This window comes from Pelophylax lessonae (assembly GCF_965119305.1).
Source record: "Pelophylax lessonae genome assembly, chromosome: 3".
In the NCBI taxonomy this organism is placed as follows: Eukaryota; Metazoa; Chordata; class Amphibia; order Anura; family Ranidae; genus Pelophylax; species Pelophylax lessonae.
This window is the reverse complement of record NC_138770.1, coordinates 484,025,081-484,050,680: the sequence shown is the minus strand read 5'-3', so window position 1 is coordinate 484,050,680 and position 25,600 is coordinate 484,025,081. Positions and strand designations below refer to the sequence as shown.

Here is a 25,600-nt window from a genome sequence, read left to right as displayed (position 1 = left end):
TCCTGACCCCTGCGAATGCGGCCGGAGCTAGAGCCGTCACGCCCCCTCCGGAAGTCTCGTCCACCGGAACTGACGCCACGCGTCCCCGGGATCAGGGTCCGAAAAATGCGTGAAATTTAAACGAAAAAACCATTCCCCGCCTGCTGCCGGTTAAACAGCCGAACCGCGGACCCCCGACACCCGGACAAGGATCTTCCGAAGGGTCTCTGCTCCCCTGAGCGAGAGAGGTCAGTGGCTCCGCAGCGTACCCCCTTTGTACTCAGGGAGGGGAGCTGGGATGGTCCTCGATATACATCAACAAAAATGGGCATCAAACTTTTCCTCTCCCCCTGGAGAGAGCGCAGCCCTTCCACCAAGCTCCTGCAATGCTTCCACCATGGAGGAGGAAACACAAATGACTGAGGCATGGTGGAAGAGGAGGAGTTTTTATCTTGCAGTGTTTCCTGTGAATTGGGTGGAGCTGCGCTCTCTCCAGGTGCTGTCCTGAAAGGCGACCTGAGAAAAAACTGCAATTTCTGGCTGCGACTGTGAACCGGAGGGTCCCGCAGTCGCTTCTAGGGGGTCAGCAGGTGAATTTTTATCCTTGGACTCCATTGATCAAATAAAAAAATATTTTGTGTGTAATGTCCCTTTAACCACTTAAGCCCCGGATGATTTTACCCCCTTCCTGACCAGGGCCTATTTTGCGATTAGGCACTGCGTGATTTTAACGGACAATTGCACGGTCGTGCGATGCTGTACCTAAACGAATTTGACGTCCTTTTTTTCCCACAAACAGAGCTTTCTTTTGGTGGTAATTGATTGCCTGTGCGATTTTTTGATCATGCGCTATAAACAAAAAAAGAGCGTCAATTTAGCAAAAATAACATTTTAACATTTTAGGCCAATTTGTTTTATGCTACCTATGTTTGGTAAAAAAAAAAAAAATTGAAAAAAGTGTATTTTGATTGGTTTGCGCAAAAGTTATTGTGTTTACTAAGGGAAAGATTTTTGTCATTTTTGTTTTTTAACGAGTAATGTCGGCGATCTGCGATTTTTTTGTGGGACTGCGACATTGCGGCGGACAGATCGGACCCTTGACTGACATTTTTGACACTTCTGGGGTTACCAGTGACACTGTCAGTGAAGGAGTTAACTTTATTGGAGAGGTAGGGGTTAAGTGTGTCCCTAGGGTCATGTTTCTAACTGTGATTGGCTGTGGCTACTAGTGTAAGAACAGAGATCAACGGTCCTACATAGCAGAACCGTTTGATCTCCATTCTTACACAGGGAAGTATGACAGGCGGCTTTGTTTACATTAGCCACCTGCCTTTCTTCCAGGGTAACGGAAGATCGGGTCCGCGACCGCGCGGGAGCACGCCTCCGGCGGTGCGCGCTCACTCCCTAGACCCTCACAGGCTAGCGACGTAGCCCTACGTTGCTTTGCCTGTGAGGGGCTGACTGCCGACGTAAATCATTGTGCGGCGGTCGGCAATCGGTTAAGACCACTAGAAATGTGGTCCCACTGCTTTTACTGCAGATTCACAATCCCTGATTAGTATGCAATAATAGCAGAGCAGAAGAGGAAAAAACCCACAGGGAAACCCAGGAACGTTACCAGACCACAGAGAAGCATCCAATCTGATCAGTGTAATAATGCAACTAACACTGTCTGCACAGGAAGAGCAAGAAGCTCTGCCTCTATCATTACAAGCCATGCATGTCCATCACACGGACCATTATCAATGGGGAAATATAGAAAATGGCTGGCCATGCAAACTAAGGGGAACACAGAGATCATGAACCACAGCAAAATGGCATCCCACATGGCACGCCATGCGGCCTCCAGGACCCCCCCAAAGGGGACCCACCCAGGACAATCCACTACCCTGAAATAAGCGCCATAATGGCTGCATTATTACCGCCCCACCCACCCTCCAAGGTAAAACCTGCTAGGGGTAGGGGAATGGCAAGTGGGAAACCAGATAGTCCTACCAAAGGAGCACCTAATGTTCGACTATTCCAAGGAGGGGCCCGTGACCGCCAAGGGTGTTTGAGGAGACAATTTTACTCACCATACCACGGTACCAGGTGGGAGCCACTCTGAAACAGATCACCTCCCACCCAGGATGGGGTTGCTGTCAGCCAAGGGGAAGCTGCGACTCAGGGCGTTCCAGGTTGATGCGTCCCAGTGAGACTGTCCACTCGCAGGTCTCGTCCCCATCCATCGTGGCACTGTCATAGTGAAGTCTAGTTCTGGACTATAACCTGCTCACGCTCGCTGGTCAGGCTGGGAGACTTTAAGGATCTAGATTATCCAAAAATGGATGGTTGGTACAGGGCTGTGCCGAACCAGCCCAAAATCCCTTCCCCAATTTTGAATTCATAAAAGAAACAACCATATATGTCCCTGGGGAATTTGAGTGGACGGGCTGGAGATAGTCAATGTAGTAGTAAAGAGTATAGAAGAAAGTATATAAAATATAACATTTATTGGTTTGTATTAAAATCCAACAGATAACATACAATGAGTGAAATTTAAAAGTTCAATAACATTCTGTATACATATCCTGATAGGGATAATACATTAGGGGTTCACGAGGCAGGTGAGTGTGTCCTCCAACATGTTTCGGAATTTTTTATTCATACAATTCCTTCTTCAAGGAATTTATATACACACAACCATGCTCTCACCACTTGTATATCTAAGGATGTATAAAGTATAGATAATATTATCTTGAACAAGTACATAAGCAGAAAGGCAAAGAATATATCTCATCATCAATAGGGAGTCCCCATAATCCCATAAGGGTAGAGGATATATATACATATGTGTATATCCTTGAGGGTAGACAAATAGCTGTAAGGATATCAACTTACCCCTAGGGGGAGCATGGAACGAAAAACGTCCTTCCAGTTGTCTCCTTACAGAGGATGTACTGGGGAGATGATTGTTTGTGTGATACAAAGATACCACATATTCATGCAGTCTGACTGTGTTGCACTGTGATGTTGGGTCATTACAGAGAGATCTGCTGTCTTTGCTCTGCACTGGATTTCTGACGAGGTAGGTGGATTTTGGACACCCACTTTCTTTTTTCCCATTATACCCCAACTAATACATGAAAAATGATCTGCTATGGCTAAATTTTTCCCCCCACTTGTGCATCCTTGACAGGTGTGGATCCATCCCCGCTTGTGTGCTCCTCGTGAACACGATGCGGATATGGCTATTGGGGAATAGAGGGAACTGTCAGTGGTAGCACCAATACCTTAACAGCGTGTGAAGGGACTCATATCTTTTTTGAGTCTGCATGCTACAACATATGTGAACAACATCACAGTGCAACACAGTATGTGGTATCTTTGTATCACACAAATGATCATCTGCCCAGTACATCCTCTGTAAGGAGACAACTAGAAGGACGTTTTTCGTTCCATACTCCCCCTAGGGGTAAGTTGATATCCTTACAGCTATTTGTCTACCCTCAAGGATATACACATATGTGTGTGTATATATATATATATATATATATATATATGCCTACTATGGGTATCCTCTACCCTTATGGGATTATGGGGACTCCCTATTGATGATGAGATATATTCTTTGCCTTTCTGCTTATGTACTTGTTCAAGATAATATTATCTATACTTTATACATCCTTAGATATACAAGTGGTGAGAGAATGGTTGTGTGTATATAACTTCCCTGAAGAAGGAATTGTATGAATAAAAAATTCCGAAACATGTTGGAGGACACACTCACCTGCCTCGTGAACCCTTAATATATTATCCCTATCAGGATATGTATACGGAATGTTATTGAACTTTTAAATTTCACTCATTGTATGTTATCTGTTGGATTTTAATACAAACCAATAAATGTTATATTTTATATACTTTCTTCTATACTCTTTACTACTACATTGACTATCTCCAGCCCGTCCACTCAAATTCCCCAGGGACATATATGGTTGTTTCTTTTATGATCTAGATTATCCAGTGTGAAACCGCAGCCGGCTGTTGCTTGTAGTTCCTCTGGATCTTGGTCCTCAGGAACTAACTAGATAAAAAATAAAAAAAAATAAACTTTCCCTGTTACAGCTAAGACCGAAGTCCCAGCAGGGAGCTAGGTCCTATTCCTAACATTAGGCAGAAAAAACTGTTTGATGATAGAGTCTGAGAAGTTATGCCCGCAGGGACAGCCCCCATAGGTGTGCTTAAGTTTTTTTTCCTGCCTTGTGCCTATTGCTAGAAGGAGGAGCATAACCCTACAAGTCATGAAGATAAGGAGCTGTGTCTGTCGATGAATGATGCACCAATCGCTTGCAGCATGCTGGTCTGAGCAAAACGGCCGTGTTAACCCGAGGCCACCCGTGGCCTGTGCATTAGCCCCATCCACCAAAGCATGGCCACCGGTCTCCAGGAAGATGGCTGCCGATCGGCTGCACACGGATCCTCAAGTAGACGACGGCGCCTGCGGGTGCAGGAAGCACACAGTACAGTACACCTTGGGACCCCCCCCCCACAATACTCCCAAGGCTAATGCAAGGGTGCTGTCTGCCCGAGAAATGCTGTGACACTGATCGCTACCAGGTCGTGTGTGTCCGTGCGAGGTGTCCTACTCGCAAGCCCGTCCTTCCAGTGCGATCATGATGCTGCCGACCTAGCACAGAGCTGAGGCCTGAACGAGTTTACTGGCCGCACAGGGGTGATTGTTGATTGTACTTCTCACAGGAACAAACAAAATAAGTAACAAAAAGGAAAAAAAAATAAAAAATAAAAAATTAGTTTAAGAATGAGAAAAGAGAAAAAAATGCCAGGACCAGAGCTCCCAGCAGGGAGCTAGGTCTTTACTCCTGACTAGGAAGAAAATAAAACTGAGATCCTAGAACAGGAAGTGGGAGTATACCACCTGGGACTGCCCCATATGCGTAGTTCAGCTCTGTTAACTTTGTAAACCCTTTTCCGCCTAGTGCCCTACTCCTAGAAAGCGCAGCAGAACCCATCCGTCAAACGAAGATATGACGCTGTGTCCGTCAAAGAACGAAAGACATTTTTAATTTATAAATATTTCTAAAGAGATCCAGACATTTTACAGCTGGACATAGGAAACATTTACACATCAGAACTTATAAACATCGGTGCTCAAAATTCCACTTTAAAGTAGCAAATAACCCAAATGTATAGATAAGGATCTAGTAAGAGTGGCAACTGAAACAATAATGTATGTATATATATATAAACATACCTAATATGTGCTGGAGTAGTTCCACAGCAACCACCAACAATATTCACTAAACCATCCATTGCAAACTCCTGCGAACAAGAAAAAAAAAATAAAAAAAGCTTTTAAGAATCACATACATATACAGTGCCTTGCGACCTTTTGCCACATTTCAGGCTTCAAAGATATTAAACTGTCATTTTATGTGGCTGCCTTTGAGTTACTAGACCGCCTGACTGACCAAGAGGGGAGATATGTGTTCATTAAGGGCATGTATAATGGGACTTCCGTAACCTTGGCAAATGTATACTTCCCTAACACATCACATTTGACGTTTTGTAAACGATTGATGCATGACATGGAGGGCTTAGCGTCCGGATGCATAATTATGGGAGGGGATTTTATCTCTCTGGACCCGGTTGCTGACACGTCGACGGGGAAAACTTATGTGATAGGACCAGCAGATTTTTAGCCAGAGCGTTAAGGGAAGCAAATAATATTCATAACATAGCTGGTATAAAAAAACCAAGCAGGAAAAATAAATGTGACAACAGATAAAATTGCTGAACACTTTCATAGATATTACACAAGACTAGACAACCTGCCTAAACAACACAAACCCAAAGGCATGACGGGAAAAGGAACACAAATCATTCATGATCATCTTACTAACAGTAAGATGCCCACCGTTACATAGGCAGATGCGGCAGCGTTAGATAGACCCATAGATACACGTGAAATCTGCGAGGCTATTGTGAGCCTAAAATCGGGTAAAAGTCCAGGCCCAGATGGGTTTACTTCAATTTATTATAAAACTTTTGTAGATACTTTGGTGGAGCCCCTTCAATTGGCCTTCAACACATTGTCAACGCGGAGAGTTGTACCTCCTGAATTTCTGGCAGCCCATATCACAATTATACCCAAGCCAAATTAAGACCGGCAGAACATGCTCGCCATCTTCCTATCTCACTCCTAAACTTAAATGTGAAGCTAACAAGAATCCTGGCGACCAGAATGAAAACAGCACTGTCTGATTTGATAGGACTTGAACAAACAGGCTTTATGGCCGGCAGGGAGGCAAGGAATAATATAACTAAGTCCCTCAACTCGATACATGCTGTCTCGGTGGGAAAGTTTGAAGGCCTTCTCCTTTTAACAGATGTGGAGAAAACTTTTGACCATGTGGCGAGGAACTTTATGATGGAGACATGTAAATTTGTGGGGTTGGGACAAAATATGCAAATGTGGATCACATCCCTCTACAGCAAGGGTAGTGAATTAAAATTCAAGGAGCTCCGGTCACTAAAATTTTCTTCTGGTCGAGGTCCGAATCTCAAGTCTGTGCCATGAAAGATTGTACGCTTATACTCTCCTTTTTTTGGCACAGCCACGCTCTGATGTTTTTCTTACTGTTTTCTCCACACGCTCTGGTAATAATATGTAACTGTCCCCCCTTACATCAGGTGCCCCTACCAGAGTGATTTATTACATTGGGTCCCCCCATGAAACAGTTGCCACTGTCAGGGTACCCCTTTATATCAGAGGTCCCCATCAGAGTGCCCCCCTTACATCAGGTTTCTTCATAAGGCCCCCTTACATTAGGTGCCATCATCAGAGTGCCCCCTTACATCATTTGTACCCATCAAATAAGGTTAGAGTGCTCCTTTACATCAGGAGTCCCCATCAGAGTGCCCCCTTACATCAGGTGGCGCCATCACAGTGCCACCTTACATCAGGTATTCAGATCAGTGTTCCCCCTTACATCAGGTGTCCTCATCAGAGTGCCCCCTTAACATATGTGCCCATCAGCGTAAGCCCACTAACATAATATGTGTCCATCAGCATGCCCCTTATTTTATGTTAAGGGGCACTCTGATCGGTACATTTTATGTTAAAGAGATTGTAAACCTCAGGAAAAAAAAAAAAAAACCTGAAAGACAAAGGCCTAATGAGCTAGTATGCATCGCATACTAGCTCATTATGAAATACTTGCCTTAGAACGAAGCCCCCGCAGCACCGGCAGCTCACTTGTAACATGGCTGACATGTTCAGCTGTCTCACTTCCGGGTTTGCATCATCCGGACCAGTGATAACGTCACTCCCGTGCATGCCCGCGGGAGATGCCGTTTACGGCACAGGGCATACGGGTTCATTCAGAGCGCATGTGCTGATAACGTCATTGGCTGCATGCAATGTAAATTTCTCCTAAACTGTGCAAGTTTAGGAGATATTAACAGTACCTATAGGTAAGCCTAATCACAGGCTTACATATAGGTAGGTACAAACACTACTTGGGGGGGTTTACAACCACTTTAAGGGACATGCTGATGGACACATTTTGCTGTGCCCATCAGTAAATAAGGGGCAGCAAACAATGACTGCACTTGGGATTGAGATAGGAGGAAAAAAGCACTATAGCACTCACAATTAGTTAGCATTTTGATCCCTTTCAATGTCTCTTGCAACCATCACACACAGCAGACATAGCAGGCACCAGATGTAGGGTTTACACAGGTTTAGACAGGTTCAGGCATTGATCTCCCATCAATCAGCAGCAGTGATCACTGCTTACTACCTCCTTCACAGTGATCACTGCTGCTACATCTCTCCCCACTAAGCGATCATGGTTTTCTTATGCTGCAAAAATAGTGACCTATTTAAACACTCCACCTTGTTGTGCTGCACTCCCTGCTTCCTCCTATTCCGTCCTCGCCACACATCGCCTCTTTCTCTTCACACATGACATTTCCCCTGCCTTACACGGACGGGAGGCACAGTAGCTCTGAATGGACGAAGCTGCAAGCTGGTGATTGGCTGCTTGGACCGCCCTTTATCTAAACAACCAATAACTGGCTTGTTTAGCTTCTGCCCTCCCTCCAGAACTGTCCCAGCCTTCCGCTGTCGGCTCTGTGAAGATGAAAGCATGACAGCTGGGAGAAGAACAGGCTCCTAAATGGCGCAACTGCTGCGGTGCAGGTGAGAGAGTGATTGGGGCCAGGTCTGGACTGCGGGCCGCCATTTAGTGATGCCTGCTCTACAGTAATCCCTCAGCTAAGTTTAAAATTAACGGCTCCCTCTCAGAGAAAGTAATAATCACAAATGGTACTAGACAAGGATGTCCGCTTTCACCGCTATTGTCCATCCTCACACTAGAACCCTTCATCAGAACGTTCAATGCTAATCCCGATCTATATATATATATATATATATATATATGGAAGAGAATACCTACCGTTAGTGTACTGGAAACGGTATTTCTTCCAATCCTTCCAGGACGGCCCACATATGAGAGATGGTGGCTCCTCCCCAACAGGAAACAATCTATTAACAGCTGTTAAAAGGCCCCTCCCTCCCCCTTGTCCCTCAGTTGTAGTAAAGTAGCTTCCACAACCAATACACCAGGGATTTTTAAGCCCTTAGGCACTCACCAGTTGCAATCACCCTTTTAACAGGGCGGGAAGTAGGCCAGCCATCCTGGAAGGATTGGAAGAAATAGTGTTACCAGTACACTAACGGTAGGTCTTCTCGCCACACCTTCCAGGACGGCCCACATGAGAGGATAATAAAGTAACCCTACTGGCCTACCTTAGGGTGGGATCACTGCCTGCAGTACTTTCCTGCCAAAGGCTAGGTCTTGCTGAGACAACGCTTCCACGCGGTAATGTTTCACTAAAGTGTCACTGCTGGACCAGGTGGCTGCACTGCGAATCTGTTCTCAGGAAGCTCCTGCTTTTTCAGCCCAGGATGTAGCCAGTGCCCCTGTAGTGTGTGCCTTCAGGTTTGCTGGAACTGGAACACCTGCAACCTCATAAAACATGGTAATGGCTTGCTTAATCCACCTGGAAACCGAAGGCTTTGAAGCCTGCATTCCTTCCCTTGGTCCAGAGTAGAGGACCAAAAGGTGATTAGACCTCCTAAACTCCTTGGTCCTTCCTAAATAAGTGAGGAGACATCTCCTCACATCTAAATAATGAAATTTAATTTCCTTTTCATTCCTAGGATTATCACAAAAAGATGCTAGTACAATCTCCTGCTTCCTGTGGAAGTAAGAGGCTACCTTAGGCAGATATGAAGGATCTGGTTTCAGAATAATCCTATCTGCAAAAACACAAAAGGTTCTTTTATTGACAGACTCTGTAGGTCCCCTACTCTCCTGGCTGTAGTGATAGCCAGGAGGAAAGCTAGCTTAAGAGACAGAACCTTAAGAGGGACCTCTTCTAAGGATTCAAAAGGGCTTCTAGATAACCCCTCTAGAACCCTGGCTAGGTCCCAAGGAGGGAACCTATCTCTAGTGACAGGGGTAGCTCTATCCCTGGCTAACAGAAATCTTTTAACCAAAGGCTCTCTTGCAAATTTTGTATCCAGGAAGACAGAGAGCCGCAATCTGTACCCTAAGGGTGTTCACCTCCACACCCTTATCTACCCCATCTTGCAAGAACTCCAATATTATGGGAATAGAGGCAGATACCATATTTTTCTGTTTCTGCCAGGCACAACATTTTTTCCAAACTTTGAAATTAATTTTTCGTGTTACTAGCTTCCTGTTTAGGAGTGTATCTATGACCCTGAGCAGCCCTTACTTTTGAGGATGTGACGCTCCTCAAGCATCCCATCCTCTAGGGGAGTGGTTGCCCGGTTTCTGCTACGGCAGGACTGGAAGATTCCTTTGTTTTTATGAGAGCAGTCTTCCCCTGTTCCTTTCCATGGTGACCACTGTAAATTCCAGGAACACCCACTGCTCCAGAATAGGAACAATAGACTAGGTATTCCTGAGATCCAGAGTCGTCACCGACCCTAGGGGTTAACCACCCTGGTAGGAAGGACTTTTGATGTCACTTGGCCTCTTTGGAACTTGTTCCTGGGTGAAGAGAGATAAATTATCTCTTTTACAAGCTCTAGGAACACTCCCTTTCTTGAAGGGTTCCCCCTGGCACCCCTTGAGGCCTGGCCCCTGAAAAACTTCATATGGCTGTCCTTTGGGGGGTTTACTAGGAAAGGTTTTACCTTTCTCCTCGGAGGATCTGACCAGTACTTCTTCCAAGCCTGTGCCAAACAGAAAAGACTCTTCGAAGGGCAAGCCACACAGCTTTACCTTAGAAGTGAAGTCTCCTTCCCAAGCCTTTAACCAAATGGCTCTTCTGGCAGAAATAACCAGAGCAGCTGTTTTGGCTGAGGCGACCACAGCTTCCACTGCTGCATCTGCCAAGAAGGCTACTGCCTTCCTAGTACCTGACAGGGAGTCTATCAGATCCTCGGACCCTCCTTCCTGAGAAGTGTGTCTCAGGAGTTTCCCTATCCAGAAGTCTGTATTTCTGGCGACAAAGGATGCCGCCAAGGCTGGAGCCATAGTGGATGAATTAGCCTCCCATGCTTTCTGTAAGGAGGCTTCAATTTTTCTATCCATAGGCTCTGTTATGTTACCTGTATTCTTAAAAGACAGGTCAGACTTATTGGTTGCTTGGTATAAGGAATGCGTCCAATTTGGGAATTTTTAGGAATTTTTTAACCTCCTCTTCTTTGAAGGGAAACTTCCTTTTCCATGTTTTTGGCTTTAAGAGACTTTTCTCTGCGTATTGCCACCCTTGGAGGATTAAATTCTTCATGGATTGGTGAACTAGAAAAGCCTTAGATGGACTTTTGCCTAAACCCCCTTGTACATTCTATCTTGTACTGAGGTTTTTTTTTGGAGGCTCTGGGATTCCTTCTGTATTATAGACAGCTTGAAGGTGTCCCTCCAAGTCTTCCAAGACAAACAGACTTCTGTTTCCCCTGGAATCTTCCTCCTCACTATCCGCATCAGATTCTTCCCCAGAACTAGGTTGGGACCTAGGCTGGCTCCCTACCTCCCCTGGGTCTTCCTCTTCCTGCCTAACTTGGGCAGGTGGTAGACCCTGCGATGCAGGCAAAAAGACTGATGGCCCAGCCCTGGACAAGGTACTCTCTTGGGAAGGGGGTGCCATTGTCGCCTGCTGAAGAGGCCTAGAAGTACGGATATTCTGGATGGTAGCAAGCATTTTTCCCTGCATAGACTTTAGGAAATCTTTCATTAATACAGAGCCTCTTCACCTGCCAATTTGTTAATACAGGTATAACAAAAAGGCTTTGTGTATGATCTGGCAAAGTTATCCCCGCAATTACCACATCTCTTTGAGGAGCTAGTGTTAGTTGTAAATAGGAGGTGGCAAGATGGAGGGGCCTCCTGGGTGCCCACCGGGACTTCTGCAAGAGAAGAGAAGATTACCATTGATCACTCCTCCTGCCAAAATCAAATACATAGGCTACATTAGCTAGGGGGCAAAGAAGCGGGTTTCACCAGGGCCTGAGCCCGACATCGGTAGAAACCCCCCCCACCCAGGCAGACAAGGAAAAACACGGCCTTACCGGAATCTGTTCTGCTTTTGGTAGTAGCCAACTGGAGCGACTTTCCCTCTTCCATGAGGCGAGCAGCAGTGGGCTTTTCCTTGGCAGCCTTGCCGTCCTTCGGGGCTGAAGGCTCTGCCATGTTACCACCAAGCATTTTGAGCGTCTCCTCCGGATATCCTCTTCCTTATCGCACTGCGCATGCCCGACTCCGAGCGGAAGTTCTGGTCTTCAAAGCGAGGCTTGAAGAGCGGTTGCGGCGGGCTTTTTGAAAATCCTCAGATGCTGCGAAACCCAGGAAGAGTGGAGGAGACCCCTGCAAGATGTCAGGGCCCCAGATGCTGCAAAACCCAGGAAGAGTGGAGGGGACCCTTGCAAGATGTCAGGGCCCAGGCATAGAGGAATCACCCATAGGAACGACTGCCTGGGGCTTTGGGGGCGACCTGTAAGAAGCCTGAGAAGGCGGCAGGTAGGGAGAAGCCTTACACTGGCCCGACCGAACCTGGCTTACAGGGGGATCCATCCACACCCACAGTTTCGGGTCAGAGAAAAATAAAGTTTCGCTGTAAGGAGAAACACAATCTAAACTGAGGGACAAGGGGAAGGATGGCGCCTTTTAACAGCGGTTAATGGATTGTGTTTCCTGTTGGAGAGGAGCCACCACCTCATATGTGGGCCGTCCTGGAAGGTGTGGAGAGAATACAAGATCGCTACTTATGCGGATGATTTGCTTTTCTTTTTGACCAACCCACACGTTTTGATTCCCTTGCTCCTGCAAGAATTCTCCCTATACGGATAGATCTTGAATCTCAAACTAAATTATTCTAAATCAGAGGATATGAATATCAGCCTACCCTCACATGAATTAGATGTGGTTAAAGCAAACAGCCCATTTAAGTGGGAAGCTTCCGCTCTTTATTATTTAGGGATACAGTTCCTAAACTGCGACTGATATTCGATCACAACTTTACACCCATACTTAGAACTATCGAAAGAGATCTGGGGAGCTGACATCGCAAACATTTTTCCTGGTTTGGCCGAGCAGCCATCATTAAGAGGATGGCCTTGCCAAGGATCCTGTATCTTTTTCGAACCCTACTGGTCAAAGTACCACAAAGCTTCTTCAGGGCCCTACGATCTATCCAGCTCAGATTTCACTGGGCTCACAAGAACCCTAGAATTAAATTTACAATTCTGACAGCTATTAAGGAAGAGGGTGGTTTAGGCATCCCAGATTTTAGAACATATGTCTCACACATCACGAGGATAATAGATTGGCATTGTCATAGTCATTCCAAGAACTGGGTTTCATTAGAATCAGACTTGTGCCGATCAACATACAGTTCTCACCCTGGATTCATTGGGATCAGTGCCCAATAAACTGCAAGGTGTAAATAAGTACAATTATACTACCTGGTATAATTAGGTTTTATCGTACTTATGGACTCTGCTCAGGCAAAGGTGTTTTTGCCAGAGGACAAGCTCCGGACTTTGCGGGACGAGATCAGGTCCCTCAGGGACAGCCCGTCCTCATCACTCAGGGCCTGTATGCGGGGCCTGGGTTTTGATGGTTTCGGCCTTCAAGGTGATACCCTTTGCTCAGGGTATCACCTTGAAGTCCGAGTGGTGGCTCCAGTCCCCGTCGGTGGCGGAAGGCAAGTCCTTCCGCCCGTTGGTGTGGACGGTGATTACCACGGATGCCAGCCTGTCGGGCTGGGGTGGAGTCCTGGGCAACCTGTCTGCCCAGGGCGCTTGGTCGAAGGAGGAGTCCTCCCTCCCGATAAATGTGCTGGAATTGCGGGCGAAAAAACTGTCTCTTCCAGTGGTCGGACCGTCTTCGGTCCCGTCCTGTCCGGTTACAGACGGACAATGCTACCGTGGTGGCTTACATCAACCACCAAGGGGGCACCAGGAGTGATCGGGCGGCCCGGGAGGTGACCGACATTCTGTCTTGGGCCGAGACTCATGTCCCGGCGATCTCAGCAGTTCACATTCCGGGTGTGGAGAATTGGCAGGCCGACTATCTGAGCGGCCAGACCATGGACCAGGGGGAATGGTCCCTGCACCCGGAGGTCTTCCAAATGCTGTGTGCAAAGTGGGGATCCCCGGACGTGGATCGGTTTGCATCTCGGCTAAACCGAAAGGTGGAAAGGTTCGTGGCAAGAACGCGTGATCCGCTGGTGGACGCCTCAGATGCGTTAGTGGCCCCTTGGTATCGTCTGATGTATGCCTTTCCTCCGATTCAATTGCTATCCAGGTTCCTCCGCAGGTTAGCCTCGGAACCGCACCTGGTGATTCTGGTGGCTCTGGACTGGCCACGCCGGTCCTGGTACGCCGACGTTGTTCACCTGGCAGTGGCGCCTCCGTGGCGACTGCCTCTGCGGGAAGATCTCCTGTCTCAGGGTACGATCGTCCATCCTGCTTTACCTGGCTTTAATGGCCTGGCTGTTGAGACCCGGGTCCTGAGGGACAAGGGTCTCTCCTCTGAGGTCATTCCTACCCTTGTCAAGGCTAGGAAAACATCCTCTGGTAAAATCTATTACCGTACCTAGAAGGCTTATTTTGCCTGGTGTGAGTCCAGGGGGTTCTCCCCTCACTCGTACTCGGTGTCGAGAGTGTTTGCCTTCCTCCAGTCTGGTGTGGACCAGCGCCTGGCGCTGGCCATGATCAAGGGCCAGGTGTCCACACTGGCTATTGTTTTCCAACGCCCTGTGGCGTCTCATTCTCTGGTTCGCACCTTCATTCAAGGTGTTCCTCCCAGGAAGGAGGCCTTACCCCCATTGGACTTGAACTTGGTTCTGTCCGTGTTACAGCGTGCTCCCTTTGAAAACATTCGGGCTATAGCGTTGCCTCTGCTGTCTAAGAAGGTTGCCTTTTTGGGGGCGATCACTTCGGCTCGCAGGGTGTCGGAACTGGCAGTGTTATCTTGCCGTTCTCCATACTTGGTGATTCACCGGGATAAGGTGGTCTTGCATCCGCATCCCTCCTTTCTTCCTAAGGTGGTCTCTGAGTTCCACATTAATGAGGACATTGTCCTGCCTTCGCTTTGTACGAAGCCTAAGCATCCTAAGGAGGTTGCTCTGCACTCCTTGGATGTTGTCAGGGCGATCAGGGTTTACCTGTCTACGGAATCCTTTCGGAAGACTGATTCCATCTTTGTCCTTCCTGAGGGACCTCGGAAGGGCATGGCTGCATCTGCAGCGACTATTGCCAAATGGATCAGACAGACCATTGAACAGGCTTACGCCTTGAAGGAACGGGTTCCTCCCTTCCCTGTTAAGGTGCACTCTACCAGATCTGTGAGTGCGTCCTGGGCCTATTGGCATCGGGCCTCGGTGGCCCAGGTGTGCAAGGCTGCGACTTGGTCGTCGGTGCACACTTTTTCCAAGTTCTACAAAGTAGATGTTCTGGCATCAGCTGATGCCTCCTTTGGCCGCAAGGTTCTCAGTGCGGCAGTGCCATGAAGGACCCTTGTTTTTTTATGGGTCCCTGGCTAGTGGTATTTTCTTTCCTGGGCTGTTGCTCCTGTTGAGCATTGTTTTCTGTTGCCCAGCAGGTTCTCTTACTGTGCATGTAAGGTTCCTTTCTCTGATGTGGGTACTGTGTTGCCTTTTCTACGGTTGCGTCTCCCACCCCTCATGTCTATACTGCTTTGGGACATCCCAACAGTGATGACTTAGAGGCGGCAGTGACTGTCGGAGGACATAAGAAAACGTAATTTTTGTAAAATTTTACCTGTAACATTCCTTTCTCTGAGTCCTCCGACAGTCGCCGCCCCTGCCCCTCTTTTGGGGTTCTTATTACCTACTTCTATGCTACCAAACTGAGTTGGGAGTGGTCACTGCAGGGGGGTATTGACCAGATGGGACAGCCCACATGGGTGTGTATATGCAAATGCCTTTGTTCTTTTTGACTAAGTCTTTATGCCTAGCTACTCCTGCGGAGCGGAAGTCAATACCCAACAGTGATGACAGAGGCGGCGGCGACTGTCGGAGGACGTAAGAGAAACTCAGTTTGCTCGGTCTCCGTGGCTGTGCCCTCCATTGGTTCGAATCTTACCTATCTCACCGCACCATCAGTGTCACTTACAATTCCACTTACTCCCCTGCAACTCCTCTTACTGTTGGGGTCCCCCAAGGTTCTGTCCTTGGACCGCTACTATTCTCAATCTATACCTTCTCCCTGGGTCAGCCAATAGCCTCTCATGGCTTCCACTACCATTTCTATGCTGATGACACCCAAATCTACCTCTGTACCCCTCAGCTCACCCCATCAGTCTCCTCCCTCATCACTGATCTACTAAAAGACATCATCCTGGCTGTCTCACCACTTCCTCAAACTGAATCTATCTAAAACCGAGCTCATAATATTTCCTCCTCCACGTGCCCCTTCCCCGGAATTCTCTGTCAAGATCAATGGAACAACTATCAGTCCTTCCACACATGCCAGGGTGCTAGGGGTAACCCTGGACTCTGCACTGTCCTTTCAGGCTCACATCCAATCCATGTCCAAATCATGCCGCCTTAACCTCCACAACATCGCTAGAATACGCCCCTTTTTAACCAATGACACCAAACTTTTAATTAACGCCCTGGTTATCTCTCGCATTGAATATTGCAACTCCCTCCTCATTGGATTACCCTTACATAGATTACCCCCCCTTTAATCCATAACGAATGCTGCTGCAAGACTTATCCACATTACCAACCATTCAGTGTCCTCCACCCCTCTTTGCCAATCCCTTGACTGGCTTCCACTCACCCAACGAATAAAATTCAAAGTGCTAACAATAGTTTACAAAGCCATCCACAACTCTGCCCCCAGCTACATCACTAACCTGATCTCAAAATATCAACCATGCTGCTCTTTAGCTCCCTTGTCACCTCTTCCCATGCTCGCCTCCAGGATTTCTCCAGAGCTTCTCCCATTCTTTGGAACTCTCTACCCCAATCTGTCCGACTGTCCCCTAATCTATCCATCTTTAGACGATCCCTGAAAACCCTTATCTTTAAAGAAGCCTACCTGGCTACTAACTAATAACACTGTTTCACTTGCTCCAACAGCTCATCCCCCACAGCTATTGCCTTTTGTATCAATTGATCCTCCCTTTTAGATTGTAAGCTCTAACGAGCAGGGTCCTCAGATTCCTTTTGTTCCAAATTGTATTGTAACTGTAATGTCTGCCTTCATTTTGTTAAGTGCTGCGCAAACTGTTGGCGCTATATAAATCCTGTATAATATTATAATAATAATAGTCTCTGACTAGATGGAGCTGTGTCTGTGGATGCCTTTCAGAGAAATTTTTTTTTTTCTTTTTTTCAGAATTGTCACTTTTTTATTTTTGTTTATAGCGCAAAAAAATTGCAAAGGTGATCCGATACCAACAAAAGAAAGCTCTATTTGTGGGAAAAATAGGAATTACAATTTGGATACAGTGTTGCATGAACGTGCAAATGTCCGTTAAAAGTAACTCAGTCCCCGTGGAGTGACTCACATCGGTGATGGCCAAATCAGCCTCAGAATCTGAGGATGCAGAGGAAGCAGGTGAAGGCAGAGGGCGCTTTTATACTGGATCTCTTTTCAAGAGCTAAATCTACTTAGGACACCAATTACTGCAGGACCACTATCAGGGCCACCAGAGCAGACTGAGACCCAGAGGGTCCTGCAGCTTCTGAGGGAGGGTCCGGTGGCGACACGTGCTCTAGGGGCTCCAAGATAACCTTGGGACCGCAAGCAAGCTCTGTACAATATATGACTGTAAAAACGCTGAAGACCCCCCACCCCCACTACACTAATGGCACCACAGGTCCCAATGCACCAAGCAGCGCTGTTATAGCAGAAAGAGGGAGATATATACAGCCCAAGGAACTCACCACCACAGATTTTAGGAGGGACAAAGGGACAGAGCGCCAAGCTGCCTGCTGCATGCCGATCAAAAAAGAAGAGGAATCGGATGTACCGCCACTAGAGCCTCCCGCCGATCCCTGCGGCTACAAGAAGATGGCCGCCACATTAACTACATGGGAAAAAAACAAAAACGTGGCCACCGAGCTCCAAAACAGCAGGCTATGGGAAAATGGCGCGCGACCCTTGGGACCCCTAAAGACCCTTCAGGTACTGAAGTCCGGCAAGGGAAGCCTAGACAGGGACCCCCCAGGGAATTTACCACACACATTGTGCAAATGGAGCAGCTCCCCCACCCCCCCCCCTTCCAGTCACAGCTCACCTCACCCCATACCAAATGATACCGCCAACCCAAAGGGGGGGGGGTGTTAGCGCAAGGGGAACCCCGCTAGTAAGGGGGAGGAGCCATAGGGTAGGAACAACACATGGGGGGCCTACCAACCCAAGGAGGAGCCCACATCCACCCAGAAATTTCCCAGAGGAGAGGGGGGACACTATTCACCACACCTTTGTAACTGGGCAGGCACTACTCCGGGTAAATCACCTCCCCATCAGGATGCAATTCGGTCATACGAAATGTTTCACTCGCCGGCCAGCCCCCGTCCAGAGGGGCTATGTTGCGGTCGACCGAGTGCAGAGCTGCGGGCCGCATGCGCTCACTGGCCTGACTGCCGAGATCGGAAGGATCTAGGATATCCAGTGCGTCACCCAGTCCCGGCAGTTGATTGTAGTTCTCAGAGGAACAGACTTGGTTGTAGAAAGAAAACAACAAAAGTAAAAAAAAAAAAATTCAGTTTAAAAAGGAAAAATTACAGGACCAGAGATCCCAGCAAGGAACTAGCTCCTTACTCCTCACTGGGCAGAAAAAAACTGAAAACCTATCGCAGGAAGTGGAAGTACACCCCCTAGGACTGTCCAATAGGCGTAGTCAATTTATTCCCGCCTAGTGTCCTACTCCTGTAGGGGGCAGCATAACCCAACGGTCAAAGATGATATGGAGCTGTGTCCATCAATTAACAAGAGAAAAAGGATTTTTAATAATACAGAAATGTTGGCTTACTTAACCACTTAAGGCCTGGGCCTATTTCTGACACTTGTTGTTTACAAATAAGTTAAAATAATTACAAACAGTTAAAATAATTTGAGATACCGAAAAATCGCTGGCTGTATCCTCCTACATGTAACTCCAACACTCCATAGGGGATGATACCATGTGAAAGAGATAGCTCCAGATAGTGCTTATATCGTTTTATACTTTTTATTAAATGCCAAGTGAAAAGTTGTACACTCACATTTCCAGGTGCATGTATGCACGTATGAATCGCTTTAACCGTTCCGGGATGCCTTTCGGATAAATAGGGAGCCGCCTCGGCTTGCGACCGTCCTCCTTGGTCTGCCCGACAGCCTCACCTACGCTGGGTGCAACGCTCCGTCAGTCCTAGCCCCTCCCCTACGCGTGACGACACAGGGACCTCGTGTCTTCCTCAGGGGGATATGGAAGACACGAGGTCCCTCAGTGGAAGGGAGGAGAAGTGCCCCAGAGGAGTTAATATTGTATACGATTAGAGGCATATCTATATTGGTTTTAAGGTGAGCGCCCAATCACAAAGGGGGTGCATGGAGTTTGGTGATATATCGGTCAAGCATAACGGTTGGGAACACACCCACATGTCCACAGACTTGGTGGATTGAGCACCTGCAGCTGATTATTCCACAAGCACCTGGCACTTTTTCTTTATATGAAGGACTCACAGATTATAACACTTATAAGCACTTTATGGACTATTTATATATATTAGAATCTTTTATATATATTGGTTTCAGTTTGCATGAGAGAACATAGCAAATATTGATTGCAAGGATTTTTTGCATGAGAGAACATAGCAAATATTGATTGCAAGGATTTTTTAAACACAACGGTATCAGCACACAGCACTTTATATTTGGTAACACTGTATGATTATTGAAGCGGGTTACACATTTACTCAGCATTGGAATCACATCAAAACATTGACATTTCACGGAACAATTTATATCACACAGGTTTATTTTATTTTTACATTTTTGGATAGCACACCATACACAGTATAATCTGGATTGGTCACCAATATCGTTCAAATAGCAACTAGGCAGATTTTTACTCTTGCATGAGAGAACATAGCAAATATTGATTGCAAGAATTTTCTAAACACAACGGTATCAGCACACAGCACTTTATATTTGGTAACACTGTATGATTATTGAAGCGGGTTACACATTTATTTATATACTCAGCATTGGAATCACATCAAAACATTGACACTTCACGAAACAATTCATATCACACAGGTTTATTTTATTTTACATTTTTGGATAGCACACCATACACAGTACAATCTGGATTGGTCACCAATATCGTTCAAATAGCAACTAGGCAGATTTTTACTCTAGCGCAACACTATTTATAGCACAGAGCACTTTCTGAGGAGTGAGGTGTTTGCGGCAGTTGTAAAATATATATATATATATATATATATATATATATATATATTTATTTATTTATTTTTTTTTGTTTTAGCAGAGACCCTAGAGAATAAAATGGAGATCACTGCAATAATTTTTTATTACACCTTATTTGTGCAGCGGTTTTACAAACGCAGTTTTTTGGGGAAAAATGCACTTTTTTATTAAAAAATAAGAAAACAGTAAAGTTAGCCCAATTTTTTTCTATAATGTTACGCCAAGTAAATAGATACCCAACATGTCATGCTTCAAAATTGCACACACTCGTGGAATGGCAACAAAACATTGATTCTTAAAAATCCCCATAGGTGGCATTTTAAAATTTTCTACAGGTTACCAGTTTAGAGTTACAGAGGAAGTCAAAGTTTCAAATTATTATCCGGCGCCTCATGTGAGAAGACGCGCGGAACAGCGGCTCCGATCACACCGGCATACAAAGCCTCTCTGACAGCCCGACAAGCCTCCCGATCTCACGGAGCCCAGGCATACCTGCACCGAACCGGTAACCCTATGGACAAATTTGTCCTCCACGGCCCGCCGCTGACCCCGCAGGCCTCCCGCTGTGATCCTAGTGACCAGGCCTCATCCGAGGCAAACATGGCGGACGCCACACCGCAGCAGCCTGCACTAACACAGGGCACAAACGCTTCGGCCTTCCCGGATCCACAAATAGCCACACTGGCACAAGCGGTGGCCACATTACTATCGCCCAGGATCACTGCAGCGGTCGATAAGGCTATAGCACAGGGCCTCACTCACCTCAGGAAGGAGCTGGGGGAACAGGCAGGCAGGCTCGCTGAGCTGGAGCACCGTGTCTCTGATATAGAGGAAGAGGTCCAAAGCTCTTTCACCCATGACCAACAGGCCAGACAAACGCAAAGCTATATTCTAGAGAAATTGGATGACCTAGAGAATCGCTCTAGGCGTAATAATCTGCGGATTATAGGCTTGCCAGAATCCTTTATCAATGACTCTCTCCCTGACATCTGTATGGCCCGGATCCCTGCTGCCCTGGGTCTCCCTGCACCTTGCACGGTGGAAAGAGCACATAGACTGGGAGCCCCCTCAAATGAACGCCGCTCTCCTCGCCCTGTTATTGTGAGGTAGCTGAATTACATGGACAGAGTTAATATATTGAAATCCTTCCGCAATTCCAAATCACTCCAACTGGATGGCCACAAGCTTCTCATCTTTGCGGATTACTCCCAGGAAGTGTCCAAGTGAAGGAAAGCTTTCCAACCGCTCTGTCAGGCGTTATACCAGAAGGCTATCAAGTTCACCCTAGCTTATCCCGCTACCCTCCGCTTCTCAGATGCGGCGGGTGTCCAGAAATCATTTACTCACCCCGAGGAGGCGAGCCATTACTTGCAATTCTACCTTCATATCACACTGGACCCCACCTGGAGTGATGCTGCCTCTAGAGGGCGGTAGATGCTCACTGTAAACCTTGCTGTTGTTTTATTGCATCTCCACAGTGCTTGCTGATTTATCTTTATGGGTTTTGTTGCATGCAACCGGGCTTACTGAATTTATTTCTTGCTATGTGTTTTTCTTCTCCCTAGATACAGCCTTGCCGTGTGTCTTTAGCCCGTTCGGATGCACTCTTCTTCCATGATGTCTCCTAGGCTCCTGAGACTGTCCTATCCACCCTCCCATGATGGGCTGGGCGCCAACGGCAGACTATCGGTAACGCTGTCCCTGGGTGATAAGGTGACTTACATGAGGAAAGAAGAGAAGTTGAGACTTCCTTTTAAAGTTACCCTTTTATGTGTTCCCCGGAACCCCTGTTGGGCCCGTACCCTGTCTTATCCCTTTTGCAGACCGTCATTATACCTGTTCAGAATGAGCACTGATGTGTTATTACACCTATGGTTGAGACCCATCACTACTACCTAGTCAAAATATACGTTCATATATCTGCTCATTAGAACCCCCCGACATTTCCCATGTCGTTAAAAATTGTCAGCTGGAATGTTAAGGGCCTTAAATCCCCTAATAAGAGAATGGCTGTCCTCAGGCATCTGAAACGCCTGAGGGCAGACATTGCGGTGTTGCAGGAAACTCACTTGGCAGCCGGTGATCTAGACCGACTGCGCAAACTGTGGGTGGGCAAAGTCTTTGGATCTCCGGCAGGTAGAGGTAAAGCGGGAGTAGCTATCCTACTACACAAGCGACTGACCTGTTCGGTAAACGACACTTCTCATGAGGACTCCGGGCGAATACTGACCCTAAACCTTTTCCACTGGATCCAAAACTTGGACCTTGGCCGGGGTGTATGCACCGAACGCGCCTACTAAAACCTTTTTCCAACAACTTACCTCTTTTTTAGCTCCTATGGCCCATACGCCGCTAGTGGTCGCCGGCGACTAATACAGTCATGCAGGCGGCGGAGGACAAATGGGGAGGCGACGCTCGACCCCTCCCGCGCTCACCCCCTTCCACTGCACCACTACAGACCTTTGCTGACGGTCTGATCCTGATGGATGTCTGGCGTCTAACACACCCCACAGATCGCGAATTCACATTCTTCTCACACCCGCATAATTCCCTATCTCGCATTGACTACATATTCTCCAATGCTTCACTTTTACCTCATGCTACCCGCCCTGACATTCATGACATTGCAGTATCAGATCACGCCCCAATATCAGTAGAACTGTCGAATATGACCCCCCCTACAACAAAATCCCCATGGAGATTTCCTTCATATCTGGCGAAAGATGTGGGACTCCAAAAGCTCCTCAGAGAGGCCTGGACAGACTTTCTGTCCGACAACTCCTCACCAGATTGCTCCCCCTCGCTTCTCTGGGAGACAGGCAAGGCGGTACTGAGAGGGTGCATTATCTCCTATGTCTCGGCTCACAAACGAAAGGTAACCGCAGCCTATGCAGCGGCCAGTGCATCTTTACGGGAGGCACAATGGCTACTGAACTGTTCCAACACTGCTGACAACAGGAACCGTTGGTCCAAGGCCAAATCCGACTTTGAGACGTGGGCTGAGGCACAGGAGACCATGTATACCCACTATCAGGATTGGAGATTCCACAAATTTGGCAATAAACCGGGCAAGTAGTGACTGCCTTAAAAAATGCACAGGGGACGATGGTACATACACCACGGGAGGTTTTGAGCACCTTCGAACAGTTTTACACCTCTCTTTATGGACCAGATCCCATTGATGTCACGGAGGCGGAGAAGTTGCTCGCCTCAGTCTCCCTCCCGAAGGTCACTGCCGACCAACTCTCCTCTTTGAATGCCCCCTTCTCTTTAGGGGAACTTACTGCGGCTATTAAATCCCTATCCCCGGGTAAAGCACCGGGACCGGACGGGTACACCTCAGAGTTCTACAGACTGGCTTTGGATACTTTGGCCCCCACCCTTCTGGAATTGTATAACTCAATTTACCAGGGAGGCCAGTACATGCCTACCGGCTATCAGGCCTACATTAAATTGATCTATAAACAAGGGAAAGATCCTACTAACCCCGGCTCCTACAGGCCTATCTCCCTGCTAAATTTGGATGCCAAGCTCTTATCAAAGATGGTGGCGAACAGATTGGCTGACATTTTACCATCATTGATCCATCCTGCCCAATCAGGATTCACCCAGGGGAGGTCGGCCACTTCCAACATTAGGAAGGTGATCGCAGCTTTGCAATATGCTGGGGCTAATCCAGCCGCGGATGCTGCCATTGTCACATTAGATGCTGAGAAAGCTTTCGATAATGTCAGCTTCCGCTGGCTGGATATGGTCCTTACCAAGTATGGCTTTTCTGGTTCCTTCCTCCACTTAATTCGGGAAATGTACCGGACTCCTATGGCGCAAGTGGTGGTGGCCGGCCTCACCTCGGCAGCTTTCCAACTCCACAAGGGCACCAGGCAGGGATGTCCCCTATCCCCACTCCTCTTCAACATGGCTATCGAACCCCTCTCCAGAACACTGACTTTCCACCCAGACCTTAGAGGCATTCCTGTGGGTACTCAGCAACTGCGCACAGCGCTTTTCGCTGACGATGTACTGATCTTCACGGCGGACCCCGCTCATGACTTGCCGTTGATCCAAACTATATTTGCTACTTTTCGCTCCTGCACTGGGTTACGTATAAATTTCTCCAAAAGTGAAGTGTTACCTCTGCGCTCCCCCCACCGGCCACATTGGGCATCTTGCTCCACGTTCTCCATAGTTCAGTCACATATCGCGTACCTAAGGATTCGAGTGGGAAGGCATCCATCCTCCCTCTACTCGTTAAACTTTACCCCTGTTGTGGATAAAATTGTAGCCGAACTTCAAAACTGGCAGTCACTTCCCCTGTCCCTCAGGGGTAGATGCCATCTTTTTAAGATGTCCAGTTTTCCTAAACTCCTATATCCCATGCAAACGTTATCCATCCTGCTGAAACATACGGATAATCTCGCGCCTCAACCGGGCAATTGCGGGCTTCATTTGGCAGGGTAGACGCTCCCGCATAGCTTTGCGTAAGCTCTACCTTCCGAAATGGAAGGGAGGGGTGGGTCTACCAGATATAAGGATGTACAACCTCTCCTGCCTCCTCCGAGGGGCCTTAGACTGGATCACAGGCAGCTCTAGATATACGAACTATGACCTGGACTCGCAAATGGTGCAACCTTATGACCTGAAGGCCCTGCTGCATTGCAGACATAGATAAATCCCTCCAGACTTGCGCACTAACCTTCTGTTACGAAACACGGTTATCGCCTGGAGGGAGGTTCGCAGGAAATTGGGGGCCCCTCATAGGGTCTCCGGTTTCATGCCTATCCAAAAGCACCCTCTTTTTCCGCAAGCGCAGCAGGGACAGGTGTTTGATTTGTGGGCGGCCAGGGGCATTACAACCTTTTCCCAGCTGTATGATCCTGGCTCAGGTCTCCCTCTACCCTTCTCAGATATTTGCCAGAAATATGATTTACCACGGGGTCATTATCTGTATGTATGACAATGTATCAGTTTTATTCACTCCTTAGACATTCCAGCCACTGCCTGTTTCTGGCCATCTATTATGGACTCCTGGGTGAAGCGGGGGCCCCACAAAATCTCACACATTTATCCCTCCCTTTGTATGGAACTCTATGACCATGTAGCCTCACAGGTGGCTACTCGATGGAACATGGCTCTCTCCTCCCCGTCAGCCCATACTCGGATTCTAAAAGGCTACAATGGCACGTGCATCTTTGTGCAAAATGAATTTTGGAGAGAGCAACAACTTAAGATAATGCATGGGGCCTACATTCCATGCCTACGGTGGTCCACAGACCCAAACAAATTGCAATGTCCTCTCTGCACCCAAAATATGCCATCCCTTCTTCATAAACTATGGCTATGCCCATTGGTTTCTCTCTTCTGGGACAAGGTCATAGACTTTATCTACCGTACGCTGGATCTACATCTGTCAAAGGATGTGTACCTTTTACTCTTTGGAGACACTCAGACCACTTTCTATCTCCTGCCCAGACCTCAGAGGCGCTTGCTGCAACATAGCAAGCCTTGGCTCTTAAGTTGTTTGATGATAGCCCGGAGAGTCATCTTGAAACATTGGACATCTGAGGAACCTCCCACTATCATGGAAGTTAAGGGGGAACTGCAAATATTACTACGCAGGGACTTGATAGA

The 25,600-nt window shown here is 47.4% G+C and overlaps 1 protein-coding gene across 1 annotated transcript in view; it reads right to left on the bottom strand.

Moving 5' to 3' along the window:
- MTR (5-methyltetrahydrofolate-homocysteine methyltransferase) overlaps positions 1–25,600 on the bottom strand; it is a 1,642,758-nt gene that overhangs the window by 1,150,771 nt on the left and 466,387 nt on the right. The window contains exon 11 of the mRNA XM_082249226.1: positions 5,234–5,301. Coding sequence (XP_082105352.1) covers positions 5,234–5,301 — 68 coding nt within the window. The remainder of the gene's footprint in view (positions 1–5,233; positions 5,302–25,600) is intronic.